Raw genomic sequence first — 19,097 nt, 5'->3', positions numbered from 1 at the left:
TCTTGCACAAAGTGGTTGTTTAATAATTGTTTGCAAATGCACTAGATTTATTCTCGGCCCATGAAAGCAAAGATTAATAGGATTATTTGACTCTATTAGTAGAGATTATTTTCTTAACAATGTTGACTTCCAAATGGCCAACGTAAAACTTGGCTGTTTTGCCCAAATTACTGATACTCTTAGGGATTCCTAAATATTCAACTCGTAAGGAAAAGAGAATGAAACGGGGCCCGTATCAAAGAAGGCTTTAGATTTTCAAAACTCTCAGGTAACCTAACCCTCAACACTCCCACAAAGCAACTACCCTGGCCTCTACCAAGGGAAAGGCAAGGATGTGGGGTCATGGAACGAGGCCCTGGTAGAATCTGAGAGCTGAGGAAAGGCACAGCAGGAACATCTCCCCACAGGCTTCCCTCGGAACAACGAGGTCGTCGCAGAGAGGGATGACCAAATTCATGGTAAAACTGGGTACGAGGTGGAAAGCAGGGGGCCTGGCAGAGAGAAGGGTGGACTGAGGGAGAACCTGCCTCCACTGAGAGCTCTGGAACTAGGTCTCTTCGCCATCGTCAGCATGCCTTCTTTTTCCCTACTGGCCCCCACGTCCCGCCTCCAGCACCAGGCACACCTGTGCGGACAGAGGTGCGCACAAGTCCTGGCTCTGTACACCTCTCCAGATCAAATGCTAAGGGCACCAATTACTAAAGCAGCTTAAAATAACCTCTGTCTACTACACCAGAGGGTGGGTATAGTAGGCAGACCTTACTGGGGATGAATACTTAATAAATTAATTGCGGCATTTATTGGGCACTTCCTGTGTTCTAAGTGTTTTACATTTATTTGTAGGGGGTGGGTGCTATTGCTGTCCCAGTTTTATAGATGATGAAACTAAGGCATGAAGTTGCACAGCTTGATTTCCCAAGCTCAGCTCCATAATCAGATTTACTGGGCTATGATTACACTTCTATTTAAAAAAAATATTTATTTATTTATTTATTCGAGAGAGGGAGAGGGAGAGGGTGCATGCGCATGTGAGTGGGGGGAGGGGCAGCGGGAGAGAATGTCAAGCGGACTCGCTGTGGAGTGTGGAGCCGGATGCTCAGTGCTGGATCCCAGGACCCGTGAGATAATGACCTGAGCTGAAACCAACGGTCAGGCGCTCAATGGACTGAGCCACCCAGGCGCCCGATTGCACTTCTTTTATCCTTTATAAGTGTTAGGCTATAAATAATCACTCCACCTAAAATCCTCACCATCTTAAACAAACAAACAAACAAACAAACAAACAAACAAACAAACAAACATCAGTGAACCAACTACCCACAACAGCTTATACTGACACTTGTCTCTAAAGGGCATTGCGTGCTTTTTATATTAAGCAGCAGCCTCCTCGTGGGAACCACATACAGCCCATGTACGAAAACTTCATTTGTGTATTACACACATCCATAACCTCACCATTATTTAATTATCACTCATACTTGATTCAATTCTACTATGCTATCTCAATATGCATAATAAAACAATCCCAACTTTATCCTTGTCAACTATTTGCAGTTATTCAAAATAATCAGCATTGCAGTTAAAATCACAGCAAAAAGAATTTCTAAAAAATGGAAACGTGGAAACTGAAAACGTATTGTCTTAAAAGAAAATATAAATATAGGGTGCCTGGGTGGCTGAGTCAGTTGGGCTCAGGTCATGACCCCGGGGTCCTGGGATCCAGTCCCACATCGGGCTCCCTGCTCAGTGGGGAGTCTGCTTGTCCCTCTCCCTCTGCTGCTCCCCTGACTTGTGCTTGCTCTCTTTAAAATCTTAAAAAGAAGAAAATGTAAATATCAAAAGAAAATAAACTCTAGAGTAATATAAAGTCTAATTTTCTTGAAAAGATATGAGTAAGTGCAATTTTATACTGCATGCCAGAGCAGACTAAAAAGGGAAGCAAAGGCACAGAGAATGAAGAAACACAAACAAAAGTTGCTTCCAGATCCATAAAGAACAAGAACTATCAAGGGACCATATTTAGTCTTCCCCACATTGCCAAATGCCTGCTAGCGTGGCATGTTAGCTGGTACAGACCTGAATTCAGGCTCTGATGGAAACAGGAGGCAAGTGTAAATGACACAGTGAGAGGGGCTGGCTGGGCGGTGGAAGAAACGACAGTCCCAAAAGAGACATTTATCTAATCGATTCCAAACACTCACAATCACTCAATCTTATAAAGAAAGCAAAACTCCCAATTCTCACCCATGCTGGGGCATGTACTATGCCTCGAGGTGCCCACAGTGCCATTTTATAAGTGCAATTAAAATTGTCCATGGTTCAAACCTCAAACAAGGGCACAGGCAGAGAATTCACAAACCTCCCCTCCTTCATCCCCTCCATTCTCTGTAGGGCAGTGGAATGAGAAACAGTTTGGGTTAAGCTGCTTCTGTTCTTCCATTAGTTCTGGTTCTTTTCAGCCAAAATTACATTCCAGGCAGATTGGATGGTCTCAGCCAGTTGCCTGAAGGTAAAGTACAAAGAATTGCCACCCTCTGCTTTCTGGACTCAGCTCTGTGAGTGAAGGAATGTACGGTGGTTTAGAAAGAGGTAGGTGGGAACCCTACCACTCAGGTGTTTTAGACTCAGTAGGAGGAAGAAAAAGGTGGGAAGGAAAGGGAAGGGGAGGGAAGGAGAGGGAAGGGAGCTATTGTTTCCATTCATCGAGAAATCTTTTTAAAAATTGAGCTCTTTCAATATTTAATAAGTTGATTGACCCTGGCACCTTCATTCAGTAGGTCCGCAGGTAAGGAGGGCATGTCTCCTTTGGTGGGTAAACTCCTTACATGACGTCCTCACTCATTCTTTTGCTTTCAACATCCTGTGATTTGGGGGGCCCCAATTAAATGATGTTTTCTGATTCTAAAATCTGGTTTTAACTAAACTAAACCTGACAAAATAAACAAGTTAGCTTCAAAAGATTCCTGCAGAGAAACCCCAGAAGATAATCCTTGAACAATAAGAAAATGGCAGAGCAGACACTTTGCCAGTTCAAGTTCTCCCATCAGCCATGGAAAGAGTTAAAAAGCAAGGACAGTTGAATCAGGTTTGCCGAGGCACTGACCTCCATAAATTATAATAGAATTTATCAAGGCACTATTTGAAATGCGGATTTAGATACACTATTCTTAATAGTTGAGTTGCGCCCTCTTTATATATTGAGCCTTGAGATATTAGCCAATGAGAACCCAAAGCCATCAAAATTAAAATTACCGAGACATTTTAAAATAATATTAATCTCACTTCAGCTGGTATTTTGGCACGTGTTTTATAATGTGAATATTAGATCTGTCACATGTTTACACGGTAGACATGTTTCAGAGAACATGGCTTGAGAAGCAGGTTCTGAAACGTTTTACCGGTAGGGGTACGCAAGCAAAATTTTGGAGACCACCTGCCTTCAATATAGGGTCTTCCAGGCTAGAACTAGAACGTTCTTCAGGAAAATCCTAGATGATCCATGGTGAATTTCAGATGCCTGGTAAAATTCATTCTGTTTTAGACACCCGGCATTAACCTTGACAGAGGCTTCTAGAAAATATTAGGTAAAAGGGAGCAAAGTCGAGTGAGCATTCTCAGATCTGGATTTCAGACTCTCGGCACATGACTGACTGGCATCCTGTCACATTCTGATTTGGGACTCCTAAACAGAAAGATAGTCTTTGATGCAACCAAACTCCCAAACTGAGATTCTGGGCTGGTAGGAACTAAGCTGAAAAATGTTTTATTTTGATGTTAGATTAAATATTATAAATATAAATTCTGAGTGTACGGGAAATTCCAAATGAATGCCAGGAGGTTTCTGGCACCTCGTCTGTTGCAAGGCATACAGAGGTTTATGTCAAGAACAGTCCACAGTAATTTTCCATCTCCCCTGGGAAAAGAATGAGAGGAAATCACTAACGTGGAATGAAAACACTAATTTGCAATCATGTCGGCAGTCACTGTGTCCAAGGATGCCAAAATGCTTTAAAATACAAGTCATCCAGCTTAGCAGATGGAAAGCCAGCAAGAAGTAAATTACTTATTTCAGAGTCTCTCCCGGACCAAATACAAGCGCTGTGGGGATTATGGTCAGTCTCCTGAAACCATTCTTCCCCCACAACCAAGGTCCTGCCTTGAGTCATGCAGTGCTTTAAACTTTGGTCTGTCTAAGGACTTGGCTTTCTTCTACAAGATATCCAGCACCATCTTGGGTAGAGAGAAACGGCGATATTCTATATCCAACAAAGCCCTATCTACTTCGCATCAGGTTAGACTTTTCAGAGGCTCACTAAACACGTTGGCTTCAATGTCTCCAGTCATTTCAGGCTCAAATCATTGAAAACAGAATTGATCTTCCCGCTTCTACCTGTGCTTTTTCTCCTATCCTTCCAGTTTGTGTTTTGGTACCATTCATTATATACGTCTTTATTGAAGCTAGAAATCCAAGGTGCATGTCAGACTTCTCCATCACTGCTTGCCTCTGATGTGGCTAAATGGAGGAATTCTCTCTCCAAATAGCCCTTGTATGTGGTCTCCCCTCCATGTCTATAGACACAGCTTTCGTTCTGGCCTTCACCATTTATTATCGCAATCATCACAATCCCTTTCTATCAGATTTATCCACCTTCGGTATGATCTCTGTTTCTCCATTCAACAGACACTCGAGGAACATCACCCAGCTGCCAGGCACGGCGCAAGGTACTAGGGACACAGCACTGAGCAATCTCCTCTGGGAACTTACATTCTGGTGATGGGTGTAAATGAAAACATAAGTAGAGGAACAAATGCAGTATGAAGTGCTGGGTAGACTGTAAGAGAACTGACTTAGGGTAGCTTATGTTTGGGAGGGTCTCTGAGGTGTCCCATGTGCTGAAACCTAGCAAAGAAAAGGAGCTAGCTCCAGTGGGGTGGAAAAGCATTTCAAACAGAGGGAATGTGCAATGCTGCGCATTCAGAAAGTGCTATGCCTTCAAAGACACAGAAGAAGAAAAGAACTTGGCCTTTTTAAGGAATCAAGGAGGACTGCTGTGGTTCGCGTGCGGTGAGACGGGAAGCAAGCACAACCAGGCAAAGTCGGAGGTACCCGCTGGGGCCGGAGCACACGGGGCCCTGGAGGCCCATCTTCCACAGCCTGACAGGTATGCTGTACTCGCAATTAGATCACAGCACTGACACTCTTAAATTGTGTCTCCCTGTCACTCATGGCATAATGTCCAAAGTTTGCATGATATTCAGGGCCCTTCCTGGTCTGAATGTCACTTGCCTTTCTAGCCCTGTGCCCTGAAACAACCCTCAGTCACGTGTCATCTATATATTCTAGCAGGACCTCCTCTTCACATGCCTTCTGTCCTTCTGTGTGTGATGACCACTGTCTCATCTTTGAAGACTCATCTTAAGTTTCACAAGAGGAGTCAAGATACTCCTCTCTGTTATTTCCGAGGCAACTCTCTTGTCCTCTTGGGCTGTTTCATACATCTCTCCTACTGTCCTGTGCATTCTTGAGAATGTTAGAGTCTGGATCTTACATGTTGTGGTGGTCTTGGTGCCTGATACAGAACTGGCATTCTATCCATGTTTCCTGAGGGCGGGAAGGCGGGAAGGCGGGAAGGCGGGAAGGCGGGAAGGCGGGAAGGCGGGAATGCAGGAAGAAAGGAAGAAAATTTTGCCCAAATGCATGGGAATGGGACACATGACATTCTGATTCCTTCTATTCTAGGGTTCAGTCTATTTTTTTTTTAAATCAAATTAAATTTTTTAAAAAATGAGTAGCTTTTATATGTGATATGTTAGCTCGGTTAGTTGTAAACAAGGCTTAATCATCAGAGAAATTCTTAGAGAAAAAATACAACATGACATAAAGGAGCAAACTTGGTATCTGTAAGACCTGGAGGTACAGAGCTTCAAAATTCCACTTCTTCAATAGACATCATAGGCAGTGTCTCGTGGACAACAGAAGAGTGACCACCTTTACAAATGAGGAAGACAAGGTTGCTTTTTAAGAGTTGAACCAGGAAAAAAGTGGATTGTCCAGCTATGGGAGATTAACTGTGAACGGACATACCCAAAACTATTATCAAGGTGACCATGTTGTCATCCCAGCAAGGGGGAAAAGTACGTAAACAATTATACAATGAGAGGAGAGGCTAGCGATACGGATTTAACAATGAAACGATGTGATAAATAGTTTCATCATGACAAAGGAAAAGTCTTTTCCCTAAGTGAATACGCTCACCTTTTGGTTTATACATCAGCTCCCTGTAAGTTTGGGAAATGCAAGTCAGTGCATCTGTCTCTGTGCACTGACGAAGAGGATTGTATGACCACAGGCTGAAGAACAGCTTGGCACTGTGGTCATTTCACCAGGGCTGATGTGCTGTGCGACCTTGCCTGGCTGCCAGCTGGCCAGCCCCAGTCAGATCTCACTGCAGCCCCTCTCACGTTAAAATATGCGTTCTGGGCCAACATCAGCACAGGGAGTCCTTTCATCAGGATGACAACACAAGGCCAAGTGCATTCCATTCACGACCAGACACAGACTCAGCACGAAATGTAACTGACACAGCTCGGGCTCCTAAGTGACCTTCAGATGCCAGTGTCAGTCAAAAGATTCTAAAGAAAAATTAAGCGAGGGTTTTATTCATCTGGAATGCATTACTAAATGAAGATATGGAATAGGGGTGATTTTTTTTTAGAACTTAGGAGCCAACTCTGTGGTGGGAAATGGAGGTGCTTGGAACAGGAGAAAGAACTAAAATGGTGCCCACGAGACCTAGAAATCTGTGAGGCTACAACCGACAATTCCAACGCTGACATGTAAATTCGCTACTGCTTCATGTAAGCATGCTCTTGTCTAGAGGAAAGTACTGGAAAAGGTATAGGGGAACTAATCTCTCATCTCACTCACAATGAACATTCGCTCCAACGAGGCTGGGGTGCCATGGGAAGGAGGTTTGTAGTGCGGAGTTGGTAACTGAACACCAGTGGCTGGAACGACTCTCGTCACATGGCAACCCGATACACTACAGCACAATGTGCCTAAAAAGAACTGAACAGGGTCTCAGGTGCCGTGGCCTTTATGAAGACTCATAGCCACAGTGCCGCGCATCCTGGTGATGAAACCAGGCATGCCTGGTTTTCACCAAACTTCGGAAGAGTGCTGTTGTTTAGGGTACAGCTCTGCCGCTGGATCTGGAGAATTCCTTTCCAAACTCAGAGTACACCAAAAGAGCTCGTCTCTTTGACAAAAGACGATCAGCTTCCCTGCTGATTTATCTGTTCCATTTGTTTCATTTTCCCTTTGCTGTTGCATCACAGTTCCCTGGTTTGAACTTACCAGAAACTCAATTCTTCTAGAAGATCTAGCCCCTAAGATCACTGAAGAATCCCTTTCTCATTTTGATAGGGGGACCCCTTTAGCTGCCCTTGCCCAAATTCAAATCCCCTCCTGCAATAGTTTTTCAGGTCTGACATGCATGCTTAGGTATTTAGTTCTACTTAATTAAGCTGAAGTATTACAAATAGACAGCTTGTTTGCACCCTTTGTGACCGTCAACTAATTCAGAATATTTTTAGTTTTATGGGGAGTTTTTAATGTTTGCAATAAAGCAAAATTTTAAATCCTAAGCAGAGCTCCTTTGAGAGGAGAAGCAGTGTGTGTATCTTAAGTGTCTTTTGGTTCAGGATCTCTGCGGGTCTTCTGCTGTGTACCTGGGTAAAACAACCTTGAGGAAACACAGAGGAAAAACCTGAAGGGCAATGTGGTTTGAGAGTGTCTACACTGTTAACCCATGCTGAATTCGACTGAAACCATCTACAGGAGACTGTATTACTCAGAAAATATTATCAATGACATGTCAAAATAAAGATTTACATTTAACTGATTACTGAGAAAGCAGAGTATTGTTTTCATGCAAGACACAGATTTCAAGAAGGTAAGACGGTTTTTGGTCTATTTTTCTAGAACTTAAGAAAAATACTGTAAGTAAAATTTCCTTTTTTTAAGTGTTGTATTTCAAATTGAGCCAAAGATAACCAAGTTGAAATAGCATCATTAAAAAAAAAAAGGGATTAAAAAACAATGACATCAGAAACCAGGGATGTACTGTATGGTGACTAACATAATGTAATAAAAAACATTAAAAAAAATAAAACAAAATGACTTTGGTATTATTAAAAAAAAACACACACAACAACACAATGACATAACCAAGTAGATGAAGAAGCAAAGTGTTTCACCACAGAAGTATTCCAGCTGATGAAGAAGAAGTGATGGAGTTAGTGTAGCATTAATTTGCAGACTTCTAATGAAATAACGAATCTAGGCAAAGATCTTCTGGGTCCACTAACAACATAAAGAAACAAATAGATATTGTGCATTTCTTGATACAATATGCAATAGCGTTTATGAAGTATTCTTCCCTTACTCGGATCAAGTCTATAGATACTAACAGTTTATGTAAGGAACCATAGGGGACAGAAAAACATAATAAATGAAAACGTGGCAATACGATCAGAAAATCTAAAATGTGGGAAACTCCACAGGAGAAATGACCTGTTTCTTAAAAAAATTGATTACAAAGGAAAAAAAAAGTAGTAAGATGGAGTACAGAAACTTCTAGATTCAAAGAAAACCGAGAGACTCACAACAAAGGCAATGCAGAGAAGTTGTCTGGATCCTCATTCACGCTAATTATAAACAAATGGATGAATTAGTGAGTATACAATCAGGGAAACTAGAACTACATGTGATGATACTGAGAGAGAACTGTAAATGTTTTTAAATGTATGGCAATTGCACTGGAACTATGCTTGAAAAAGCATCCTTAACTTTTGATCGGTGTCCTGACATTTTTAACAGATGATTTATAAACTGTCTAGGATTTGCTTTAGTCTAGCTGGTGAGGGAGAGTATTTCAGATGAAACAAGAGTGAGGTGGTGGTTTTGTAGCTGGTACATGGGATTTATTACAGCATTCTAATCATTTATACTTGAAACTTTTCACGATTAAATGTTGAAAAATTTTAAAGTTGGGGGAAAAAAGTGATGGGGAAGACTTACCCTGCTGAATATCCTTCATTTCTAAATGCAAACTAGATATCAAGATTCCCACAGTTTGAGATCGTTTTCCATCCAATAACTTGATGATCTGGAATTTAAAAGTACAATTAATACAAGCTCGAGTGGCCACACAATTGTTCAGAAGCATATCAAAAACATTAAGATTTTTAGATACTCTGATGAACTAAACTGATGCCACAGTCACTCTATTTTAACGATACCTTAATTTGAAAGTGACTTATCTACAACTATAGATATTTTTGAAAATAAAGGAAAAACACCACCCCAAACGCTGCCAATCTAATACAAGCACTAAAATCTTTATGATACTGTATTCCGATCTTTTTATTCAAACACTTACTAACTCAACTCTAATTGCAACGTATGTACAATTTTTTTTTAAAAGATTTTATTTATTTGCGAGAGAAAGAGTGCAAGCGAGAGCACAAGCAGCAAATAGAGGGAGAAGCAGGCTCCCCATGAGTAGGGAGCCCGATGCAGGGCTCCATCCCAGGACCCCAGGATCATGACCTGAGCCGAAGGAAGATGCCCAACCAAATGAGCCACCCAGGCGCCCCACGTATGTACAATTTTATATACAGCTTTTCCACTTATCATTGGCACATTTCCACATTGCTACTTCTTAGGTCACTTCAGAGCCTCCAATCTTTATGGCTGTGTCATCTGCCCGGTGGTTTAGGGGAAAGATCAGCATAATCTCAACTCAGCTGCCTACCACTTACGCAGCCTTGGAAAAGTGACTTAACGTCCGTCTGGAAGGAGTTCAAGTTCTTCATCATGGAGTAGGGCTGACTATATTTAATTTGTACATTTATTCTAAAAATTACATGACATAGTATATGTGAAGCACTCATATAATATATTCTCTCTTTTTTAAAGATTTTATTTATTTGAGAGAGAAAACGAGTGGGGGAGAAGGACGGGGGGGAGAGAGAGAGAGAGAGAGAGAGAGAAAGAGAGAGAGAACCAGACTCCCTGTTGAACAGGCAGCCCGATGCGGGGGCTCAATCCGAGGACCCAGAGATCATGACCTGAGCCAAAGGCAGAGGCTTAACCGACTGAGCCAGCCAAGTGCCCTTCCTATATTATATTCTTAACATAGATTATTTAAATAAAATTTCCCTGTCTTGGAGAATTGAGTTGCTTCGTATTTGTGCTATTTTTAATATAAACAATGGAATACTTTGTACATTAAACCTTCATTTTAATTGCTTAAAATTGTTCTTTTATAATAATATAGGCATATCAAAACCTTACAGACTTCTTATAAACTCCAAATACCTCATTGCCAATTATGGAGAGAGAGCTCTTCATACTTTGGGTTTCTCTAAACCACACAGTGGCCGCTAAGGGGAAAAAAAAAAAAAGATCTTTCTCTCATGTGACACAGCTACAAAAATCAATAGGGAATGCACACCAAATCTTGTTTTTTAACGCACTTTGCTGAGTAAAATACAAATTAAACTAAACAGCTACACTTCTCCTTCCACTTAGGTACTTATAAACTTAGCAAAATATAGTGAAGATACAGTTAGACAGTAAGAAACATCTGTATTTATATCAGTACCAGACTAGCTGAGTTGCTTCCTGGTTGAACAATAAGGAATAACGGATTTTGTTCCAAAACTGTCTAATTACCCATCTATCAGTCTATCCTGAATCAGTTATTGCCGGCCCTTTATCTCTCCTTGCCCTGCTCAGAATGGCTTCTTTTATATAACTATTAGACCTCAAATATAGTAAATATCAAGCTTTCATCAAGATAAAAGGAAATCTGTTTTTAGTCCAATGTGTTTAATAATTTCAACATTAGTCTTAGAGAAAGATTCTTGGGGGATACAGAATTCCAGGAGTTTTTAAAAGAAATAAGAAGGTAGGTAGTTGTTCTTTTAAAATTTTTTTTATATGAAAGCAAAAGTAAAAGAGAAAAAGATTATATATAATCAAGTATTTTCTTTAAAAAATCAATTTCTGGCTTTTTCTTAGATTGAGAACACAAATTTAAAATGAAGTGATTTTTAAAAGTCCAATACAAAATTAAGAAAAACCACATAAGTTTCATGTAAGCATTCATTCATTCATTCAACAGATACCTGCTATGAATCTTTTATGTGCCGGCAAAGCTCTGGAATTTGAGCATACAGAGGTGACCCAGACAGATGAAGTCCTTGCCTGCCCTTGTGAAGTCTGTACAGCTTAGTTATCTAAGAAAATCACTTTGGCTTTGTTTTTCTTTCTCAGGATTGCTTTGGCTATTTGAGGTCTTTTGTGGTTTCATACACATTTTAGTATTATTTGTTCTATTTCTTTGAAAAAAATGTTATTGGATTTTGATAGAGATTGCACTGAACCTGTAGATTGCTTTCGGTAGTAAGTATGGACATTTTGACAATATTAATTCTTCCAATCCATAGGCACAGAGTACCTTTCCATTTAATTGTGTCTTTCTTTCTTTTTTTTTTATAAATATTTTTTAAAAAGATTTTTAAAATTTATTTATGTGACAGAGAGACAGCCAGTGAGAGAGGGAACACAAGCAGGGGGAGTGGGAGAGGAAGAAGCAGGCTCCCAGCGGAGGAGCCTGACATGGGGCTTGATCCCAAGACCCTGGGATCACGCCCTGAGCCGAAGGCAGAGGCTTAACTACTGCGCTACCCAGGCGCTCCAATTGTGTCTTTCTTTCATCGGCGTCTTAAACTTTTCAGCATAGAGGTCTGTCACCTACCTCATTTAAATTTATTGCTAGATACTTTATACTTTTTTTTTTCAAGGTTTTATCTATTTATTTGAGAGAGAGAGAGAGAGCACAGAGGGAGAGGCAGAGAGAGAAGCAAACTCCCCGCCGAGCAGGGATCCCGATGCAGGGCTCAATGCCAGGACCCTAGGATCACGACCCGAGCCGAAGGCAGATGCCCAACCAACTGAGCCACCCAGGTGCCCCAATACTTTATTCTTTTTGATGTAATTGTAAATGGGATTATTTTCTTAATTTCTAGGATCATTCACTGCTAGTATATGGATATGCAAAAGATTTTTGTATATTTATTTCATACTCTGAAACTTTATTGAATTCATTTATTAGTTCTAACAGTTTTAGGATAGAGTCTTTAGGGTTTTCTATATATACTTCTTCCTTTCCAAGCTGGATGCCTTTTATTTCTTTTCCTTGCCTGATTCCTCTGGCTAGTTTTGCCAGTACTATGTTGAATAAAAGTGGCAAGAGAGGACATCCTTGTCTTGATCCTGATCTTAGAAGAAAAGCTTTCAGCTTTTCAGCCTTGAGTATGATGTTAGCTGTGAGCTTGTCATATACGGCCTTTATTATGTTGAGGTATGTTCCTTCTCTACCCACCTTGTTGATAGTTTTTATCATATATGGTTGTTGAATTTTGCCAAATGTTTTCTCTGCATCTCCTGAGATGCTGATTTTTATCTTTCATTGTGTTAATGAGATGTATCGCATTGACTGACTTACAGATATCGAACTATCCTTGCATCCCTGGAATAAATCCCACTTGATCATGATGTGTGAGCCTTTTAATGTATTGTTGAATTTGGTTTGCTAATATTTTGTCAAGGATTTTTGTATGTATGTTCATCAGGGATATTGGGCTGTAATTTTCTTTTTTTGGTGGTGCTCATGTCTGGTTTCAGTATCAGGGTAATGGTGGACTTATAAAATGAGTTTGGAAACACTCCCTCCTCTAATTTTTTGAAAGAGTTTGAGTAGGATCAGTATTAAATCTTTGAGTGTTTGACTCTATCCTAAAACTGTTAGAACTAATAAATGAGGGGCACCTGGGTGGTACAGCGGTTAAGCATCTGCCTTCGGCTCAGGGCGTGATCCCGGTGTTGTGGGATCGAGCCCCACATCAGGCTCCTCTGCTATGAGCCTGCTTCTTCCTCTCCCACTCCCCTTGCCTGTGTTCCCTCTCTCGCTGGCCGTCTCTCTCTCTGTTGAATAAATAAATAAAATCTTAAAAAAAAAAAAAGAACTAATAAATGAATTCAATAAAGTTTCAGAGTATGAAATAAATATACAAAAATCTTTTGCATTTCCATATACTAGCAGTGAATGATCCTAGAATTCAGAGAATTCACAGTGATACCATATGGTCTTGGCTTTTGTTTGTGGGCAGGTTTTTGATTACTCATTGAATCTCCTTACTAGTGATCAGTCTGTTCAGATCTACTATGATTCAGTCTTAGGAGATTAGGTTTCTAGTGATTTATCCATTCCATGTAGAACGTCCAACTTGTTGGCATAGTTTTCAAAGTAATCTCTTATATTCCTTTGTATTTCTGTGGTTTCAATTTTAACTTCTTTTTCATTTCTAATTTTACTTATTTGAGCCTTCTCTTTTTTTTCTTGTTGAGTCTAGCTAAAGATTTGTCAATTTTACTTATCTTTTCAAAGAACCAGCCCTTAATTTCACTGATCTTCTCTATTGTCTTTTTAGCCTCTATTTCATTTATTTCTACTCTGGTCTTTGTTATTTTGTTCTCTCTACTAACTTTGGGCTTCGTTTGTTCTTTTTCTAGTTTCTTCAGTTATGAATTTTAATTATTTGAGATTGTTCTTGTTTCTTGAGGTAGGTCTGTATCCTTATGAAATTCCCCCTTATTTTTGCTGCATCCCATCGATTTTGGTATGTTATATTCCTATTTTCACTCGTCTCAAGGTATTCTTTTATTTCTCCTTTGATTTCTCTGTTGACCCCCTGGTTATTCAGTAGCATGTTGTTTAATCTCCACTTATTTGTGATTTTCCCACTTTTCTTCTTGTAATTGATTTCTAGTTCCATACTGTTATAGTCACAAAAGATGCTTGATATGATTTCAAACTTCTTAAATTTATTGAGACTTGTTTTGTGGCCTAACATGTGCTCTGCTTTGGAGAATATTCCATGTGTACTTGAAAAAGCTATATATTCTATTGTTTTTGGATGGAATGTTCCGTGTATATCTGTAAAGTCCATCTGGTCTAATGTGTCATTTAAAGTCAATGTTACCTTACTACTACTAGGTATTTATCTGAAGAAAACAAAAACACTAATTTGAAAAAATACATACATTCGATTTTCATTACAGCATTATTTATAAAAGCCAAGATATGGAAATAACCTAAGTGCCTATTGGTGGATATACAGATGAAGAAGATGTAGTCTATATATACAATGGAATACTACTCATCCATAAAAAAGAATGAAATCTTGCCATGTGTGACAACATGGATGGACTTTGGTGGAATTATGCTAAGTGAAATAAGCCAGATAGAGAAAGACAAATATCATGTGAATTCACTTATATGTGGAATCTAAAAAACAAAACAAAATTCATATATACAGAGAACAGGATGGCATTTGCTAGAGTGGAGGAAGGTTGGGGGCAGACCAAAATGGATGAAGGGTGTCACGGGATACAAACTTCCAGTTATAAAATAAATAAGCCATGGTAATATAATGTAGAACATGGTGACTATAGTCAGTAATGCTATAGTACATATTTGAAAGTTTTGAAGAGAGCAAATCCTGTAAATTCTCATCACAAGAAAAAAAATGTTTTGTAAACTTGTATGGTGATGATAACAATGCTTATTGTGGTGATCATTGTGCAGTGTGTACAAATACTGAATCATTACATTGTACACCTAAAACAAGTATTATCTATCAATTATACCTCCATAAATATCACTTCGGTAAATTGCTGAAAAGAACCAAAAATAAAACATCATCTGAACTAATTGCAAAGAAAATTACGAAGAAGAAAGGCTTTCGGAATTGACTAGATTTATTCTTAAACGTCCAGAATAGTGATCGATAAACCCTTGGTCATGGCATACACACTGACGTCAAGGAGACAGGCCTGGAAATCAAACTTATGACAAGATCACAAATGGGGAGCAACAATTTCTTCAAACAAACATTCACCTAGCTATCCAGGTAGGGTTCTGAAAACCATGAATAACACCTTCTACCTACAGGAAAGACAAGGTTTAAATGCAAGTTCTTCTAATAGCTAATTAAAAGAAAGCAAGAGAGCGATCAGAAGGGAACTGGAACTGGGGGAGAGAGGAGATGATTGAAACTGAGATTACATGTCATTGGGAAAAAGGAGCATATCTATCCCTTCAGTGCTCATCCAGGCTGAAGTATGGAAAGGATGTCACCACAGTCAGCCATCCTTGTAGTTTTGTGTAATGACATGACATGGCAAGTGTTTGAAAAGAGAGTGTTTATTACCTTAAGCTGGACTAAAATGTGAAGTGTTTATGAAATGCAGTGCTACCTCCCAAAAGGGGGGTAGGCAGTGGTAAAGTCAGAGCATTTGTAATCTCTTGTTTGTGTCAAATTCCTTGTCTGCCTCTGATGAGACCTTTAAAAATGGACCTCTAAGTTTCCATGTAGTCTCTCTTCAATTGTGGAATAATATGACGTTTCTCAAAAAGCAGCCAAAAGCAGTCTTAAGCCCTCTTAGTTTGTTTCCTGCTTTCTTTTCTTCCTTCCTTTCCTTCCCCTCTTCTCCCCCTTTCCTTCTTTCCTTCCTTCCTTCCTCCCTCCCTTCCTTTGTTTTAAATTAGAAGGCTTAATAATAATAATAAAAGAACATAACATGAAACCTGCCCTATTAACAAATATTTGAATGTTCAGTACAATATTGTTAATTATACCACATTGTTGTACAGCAGAGCTCTAGAATTTTTTTATACGACATGATGGAAACTCTATACCCATTGAACAACTACTCCCCATATTTCCTTCTCTCCCCAGCCCCTGGCAGTTTTCTGCCTCTACTCTGTACTTCTCTGAGCTTGACTACTTCAAATGCCTCGTATAAGTGGAATCATGCAATAGTTGCCTTCTGTGACTGGGCTGATTTCACTTAACATAATTTCCTCAAAGTTCATCCATATTGTAGCATGTGACATAATTTCCTTGAGGCTGCATAATATGCCTACTCAAACACACACACACACACACACACACACCCCACATCGTTGTTACCCATTCATCCATCAGTGGGCATTTAGGTTATTTCCACTTCTTAGCTATTGTGAATACTGCTTCAGGGAACATGGGTGTGCAATTACCTCTTTGAGAACCTGTTTTTAATTCTTTTGGATAAATACCCAGAAATGAGGCTGTTGGAGCATGTGGTAGTTCTATTTTTAATTTTTTGAGGAACCTCCATACTGTTTTTTATGGTAGCTGCACCATTTTACATTCCCACCAAAAGTGCATAGGAGTTCCAATTTTTCCACATCTATGCCAACACTTGTTCTTTCCCTTTTCCTTTTCCTTTTAAAAAAATTATACTATTCTAACAGATGTGAGGTGATACCTCATTGGGTGTTGATTTGCATTTCCCTGATGATTAGTGATGTTGAATATCTTTTCATAGACCTTTGGCCATTTGTAAGACTTCTTTGGAGAAACGTCTATTCAAGTCCTTTGCCCATTTTCCAATTGGGTTTCTCTTTTATTGAGTTGTAGGCATTCCTTATACGTTTTGGGACATTAATACCTCATCAAATATGTGGTTTGCAAATATTTTCTTCCATTCCATTGGTTGCCTTTTCACTCTGCTCTTTCCTCTCTTATGCAGAAGCTTTTCAGTTTGATGTGGTCCCACTTGTCTACTTTTGCTTTTGTTGCCTGTGCTTTTGTGTCCTATCCAGGAAATAATTCCAAAACTAATGTTATGAAGCTTTTCCCCTATGTTTTCTTCCAGGAATTTTATAGTTTCTGATCTTACATCGAAGTCTTTAATACCTTTTGAGCTGATTTCTGTTTATGTTGTAAGATAAGGGTCCAATTTCATTCTTTCACATGTGACTATCCAGTTTTTTGAGGAGCCCATCCTTTCCCTCTTTTGTTGTCTTGACACCCTTGTTGAAGATCATTTTACCATATACGCATGGGTTTATTTTTGGGCTCTCTATTCTTTTCCAGTGGTCTATAGGATTGTCTTGATTCCCACACTGTACTGTTTTGAATAGGGTATGTAGCTTGTAATACATTTTGAAGTTAGGAAGTGGGGGACAATACCAAACGAATGACAAGGAGAAAATTAGAAGTAAAGGGAGCCTTAAGAAAAACAGCAGAATATACATTTTAAAATACCCTTAAGTCTAATATGTAAAATGGCTAAAAGGAAACATGTGGAGGGACACATTACACTAACAAACAGACCAAGGGAGAGTTCAGGTGACTGACAAGACTAGCCCAAGACTTCAGGTTATATTCAGATCTTGCTGGAACCGGTTAATGATTGGGCTGAGCAGGATGTGAGGAGCTGGTGTCTGCAAGAGGGAGGAGGAGGAGGAAGGAAGAGAGCTGCTCTGTGAGCTCTCTGGTTATACTTTACAAGCTTCTGCCCAACCCTTGGCCAATGTGGTCACGGGAACACAGACTGGAATAAGTAAGGGTTCCTTTGTTTAACACGCATGTCAAGGGACTCCCATTTGCCAGGTATGGAGCTGGGGACTGAAGATTAGTATAAAGTTTGGTCTTTGGAGAGTTGTTACATTTACAGAAATATTTGTTCTGTTATTTTTGTCTATTCTCTTTTTGTAAGTTTGTCATTTTTAATTATAGAAGTAACAAGTGCTTACTGTAATAAAAAATATAAACTATAAAGAATGCAAAAAAGTAAAAGGTGAAATATTCTCTCATCTCACGGATCCACTGCCCCGTTACCACCACCAGTAATGGGGGTTTGTCTCCTTCCACATCTAAACATGTGTGCATGCCCACATATGTGTAGGGATTTAGCTTTATAAAAATGACAAGCACTACATTTTGTTCTGCAACTTTTCCCCCTTGTTCTGAATAATTCTTTCTCTTTTATAAATATATTACTGATACCTTCCCTGTTGGTATAGGCAGAGCCACATTAAGTATGAAACATAAATTAAGTATTCCTCTATTGATGGACATTTAGGAATTCTCCAAAATTTGTCAATTATTAACAATGCTGCAATGAGCAACCACGCGGATATATTCTTAGTCACTCGAGCTCAGATTTCTACAGAGTAGACGTACAGAAGTTGTTCAAACAATATGCCCATTTTTCATTTTGATAGATACTGCCAAATTTTTTCTAATAGGTGCTACCAATTTACACTCCTGACAACTATTGGAGAGTGACTGTTTTCCTAGTCCCTCACCCACCGGGTATTAACAGTTTAAAAGATTTTGGCCAGTATGATAGGTAAAATGTTTTTTCACTATTCTATAGTGCTAATGATTTAATAGTAAGGTTAAACACTTGGCTATTGGTCACACGTTCTTGGGGATTATCTTTGCATCCTTTTTACTATGTTTTCCAATTACTAGATCTATTAGGCTGGTACAGAGCAAAGATATTTAAATAAGGACATAGGTGAATAGCAAAAAGAAAGAGACTTACATGGAGATTACTGTAGAGAGGGGGCATTTTCTAGGGGAAGAAGAGGGATGAGAGCTACCTTTCCTTTTACCCCCACTATGCACGGGGGTATCATGCTAGCTCTGCCCACAAGCCAGTCCAAATGGAAAGTTGTGAATTGGGGGCAGTAAGCACCAGGATACTGTAAGCTTTTATTCCTTTAGTGACCCCCTATAGATTTCCAGAGAGAATGGTACTTCAGGCTCAAGAGGCCTATAAAGTAAGTGTAGTCATTTCATTGCTAGGGCATTAAAGCAAGACACAAAAAGAACACCTTGTTCTGCTAACCCAACTCTCTGCTCTCCTTTTGATATTTGTGATCACATCTCAAAACTCCTTACCCAGATATACACCTGTTATCAGAGGCATTTGCCTTCATAGCAGAGTAGCTAGGAAGAAAATCCCAAGGAGGGAAGAAGAGTAAAGAAAACTCATGGAGAAAACAAACAAAGAGAAGAAAGGAGAACAAAGATTTAGAACATGCTAAAAGATTTTTTTTTTTTAAAAGATGACCTAGCTGTCAACCAATAATTATTACATTGTTTTTTAAATAATTTTTTAGAAT

At 39.4% G+C, this 19,097-nt stretch overlaps 1 protein-coding gene across 2 annotated transcripts in view; it reads right to left on the bottom strand.

Moving 5' to 3' along the window:
• FMN1 (formin 1) overlaps window positions 1–19,097 on the bottom strand; it is a 372,175-nt gene that overhangs the window by 139,628 nt on the left and 213,450 nt on the right. For both annotated transcript variants that reach the window (XM_040620429.1, XM_008702285.2), the window contains one exon: window positions 9,083–9,170. In XM_040620429.1, coding sequence (XP_040476363.1) covers window positions 9,083–9,170 — 88 coding nt within the window. The remainder of the gene's footprint in view (window positions 1–9,082; window positions 9,171–19,097) is intronic.

This window comes from Ursus maritimus, unplaced genomic scaffold (genome assembly GCF_017311325.1).
Source record: "Ursus maritimus isolate PB19 unplaced genomic scaffold, ASM1731132v1 scaffold_35, whole genome shotgun sequence".
NCBI classification, from domain to species: Eukaryota; Metazoa; Chordata; class Mammalia; order Carnivora; family Ursidae; genus Ursus; species Ursus maritimus.
This window is presented reverse-complemented; position numbering and strand designations above follow the sequence as displayed.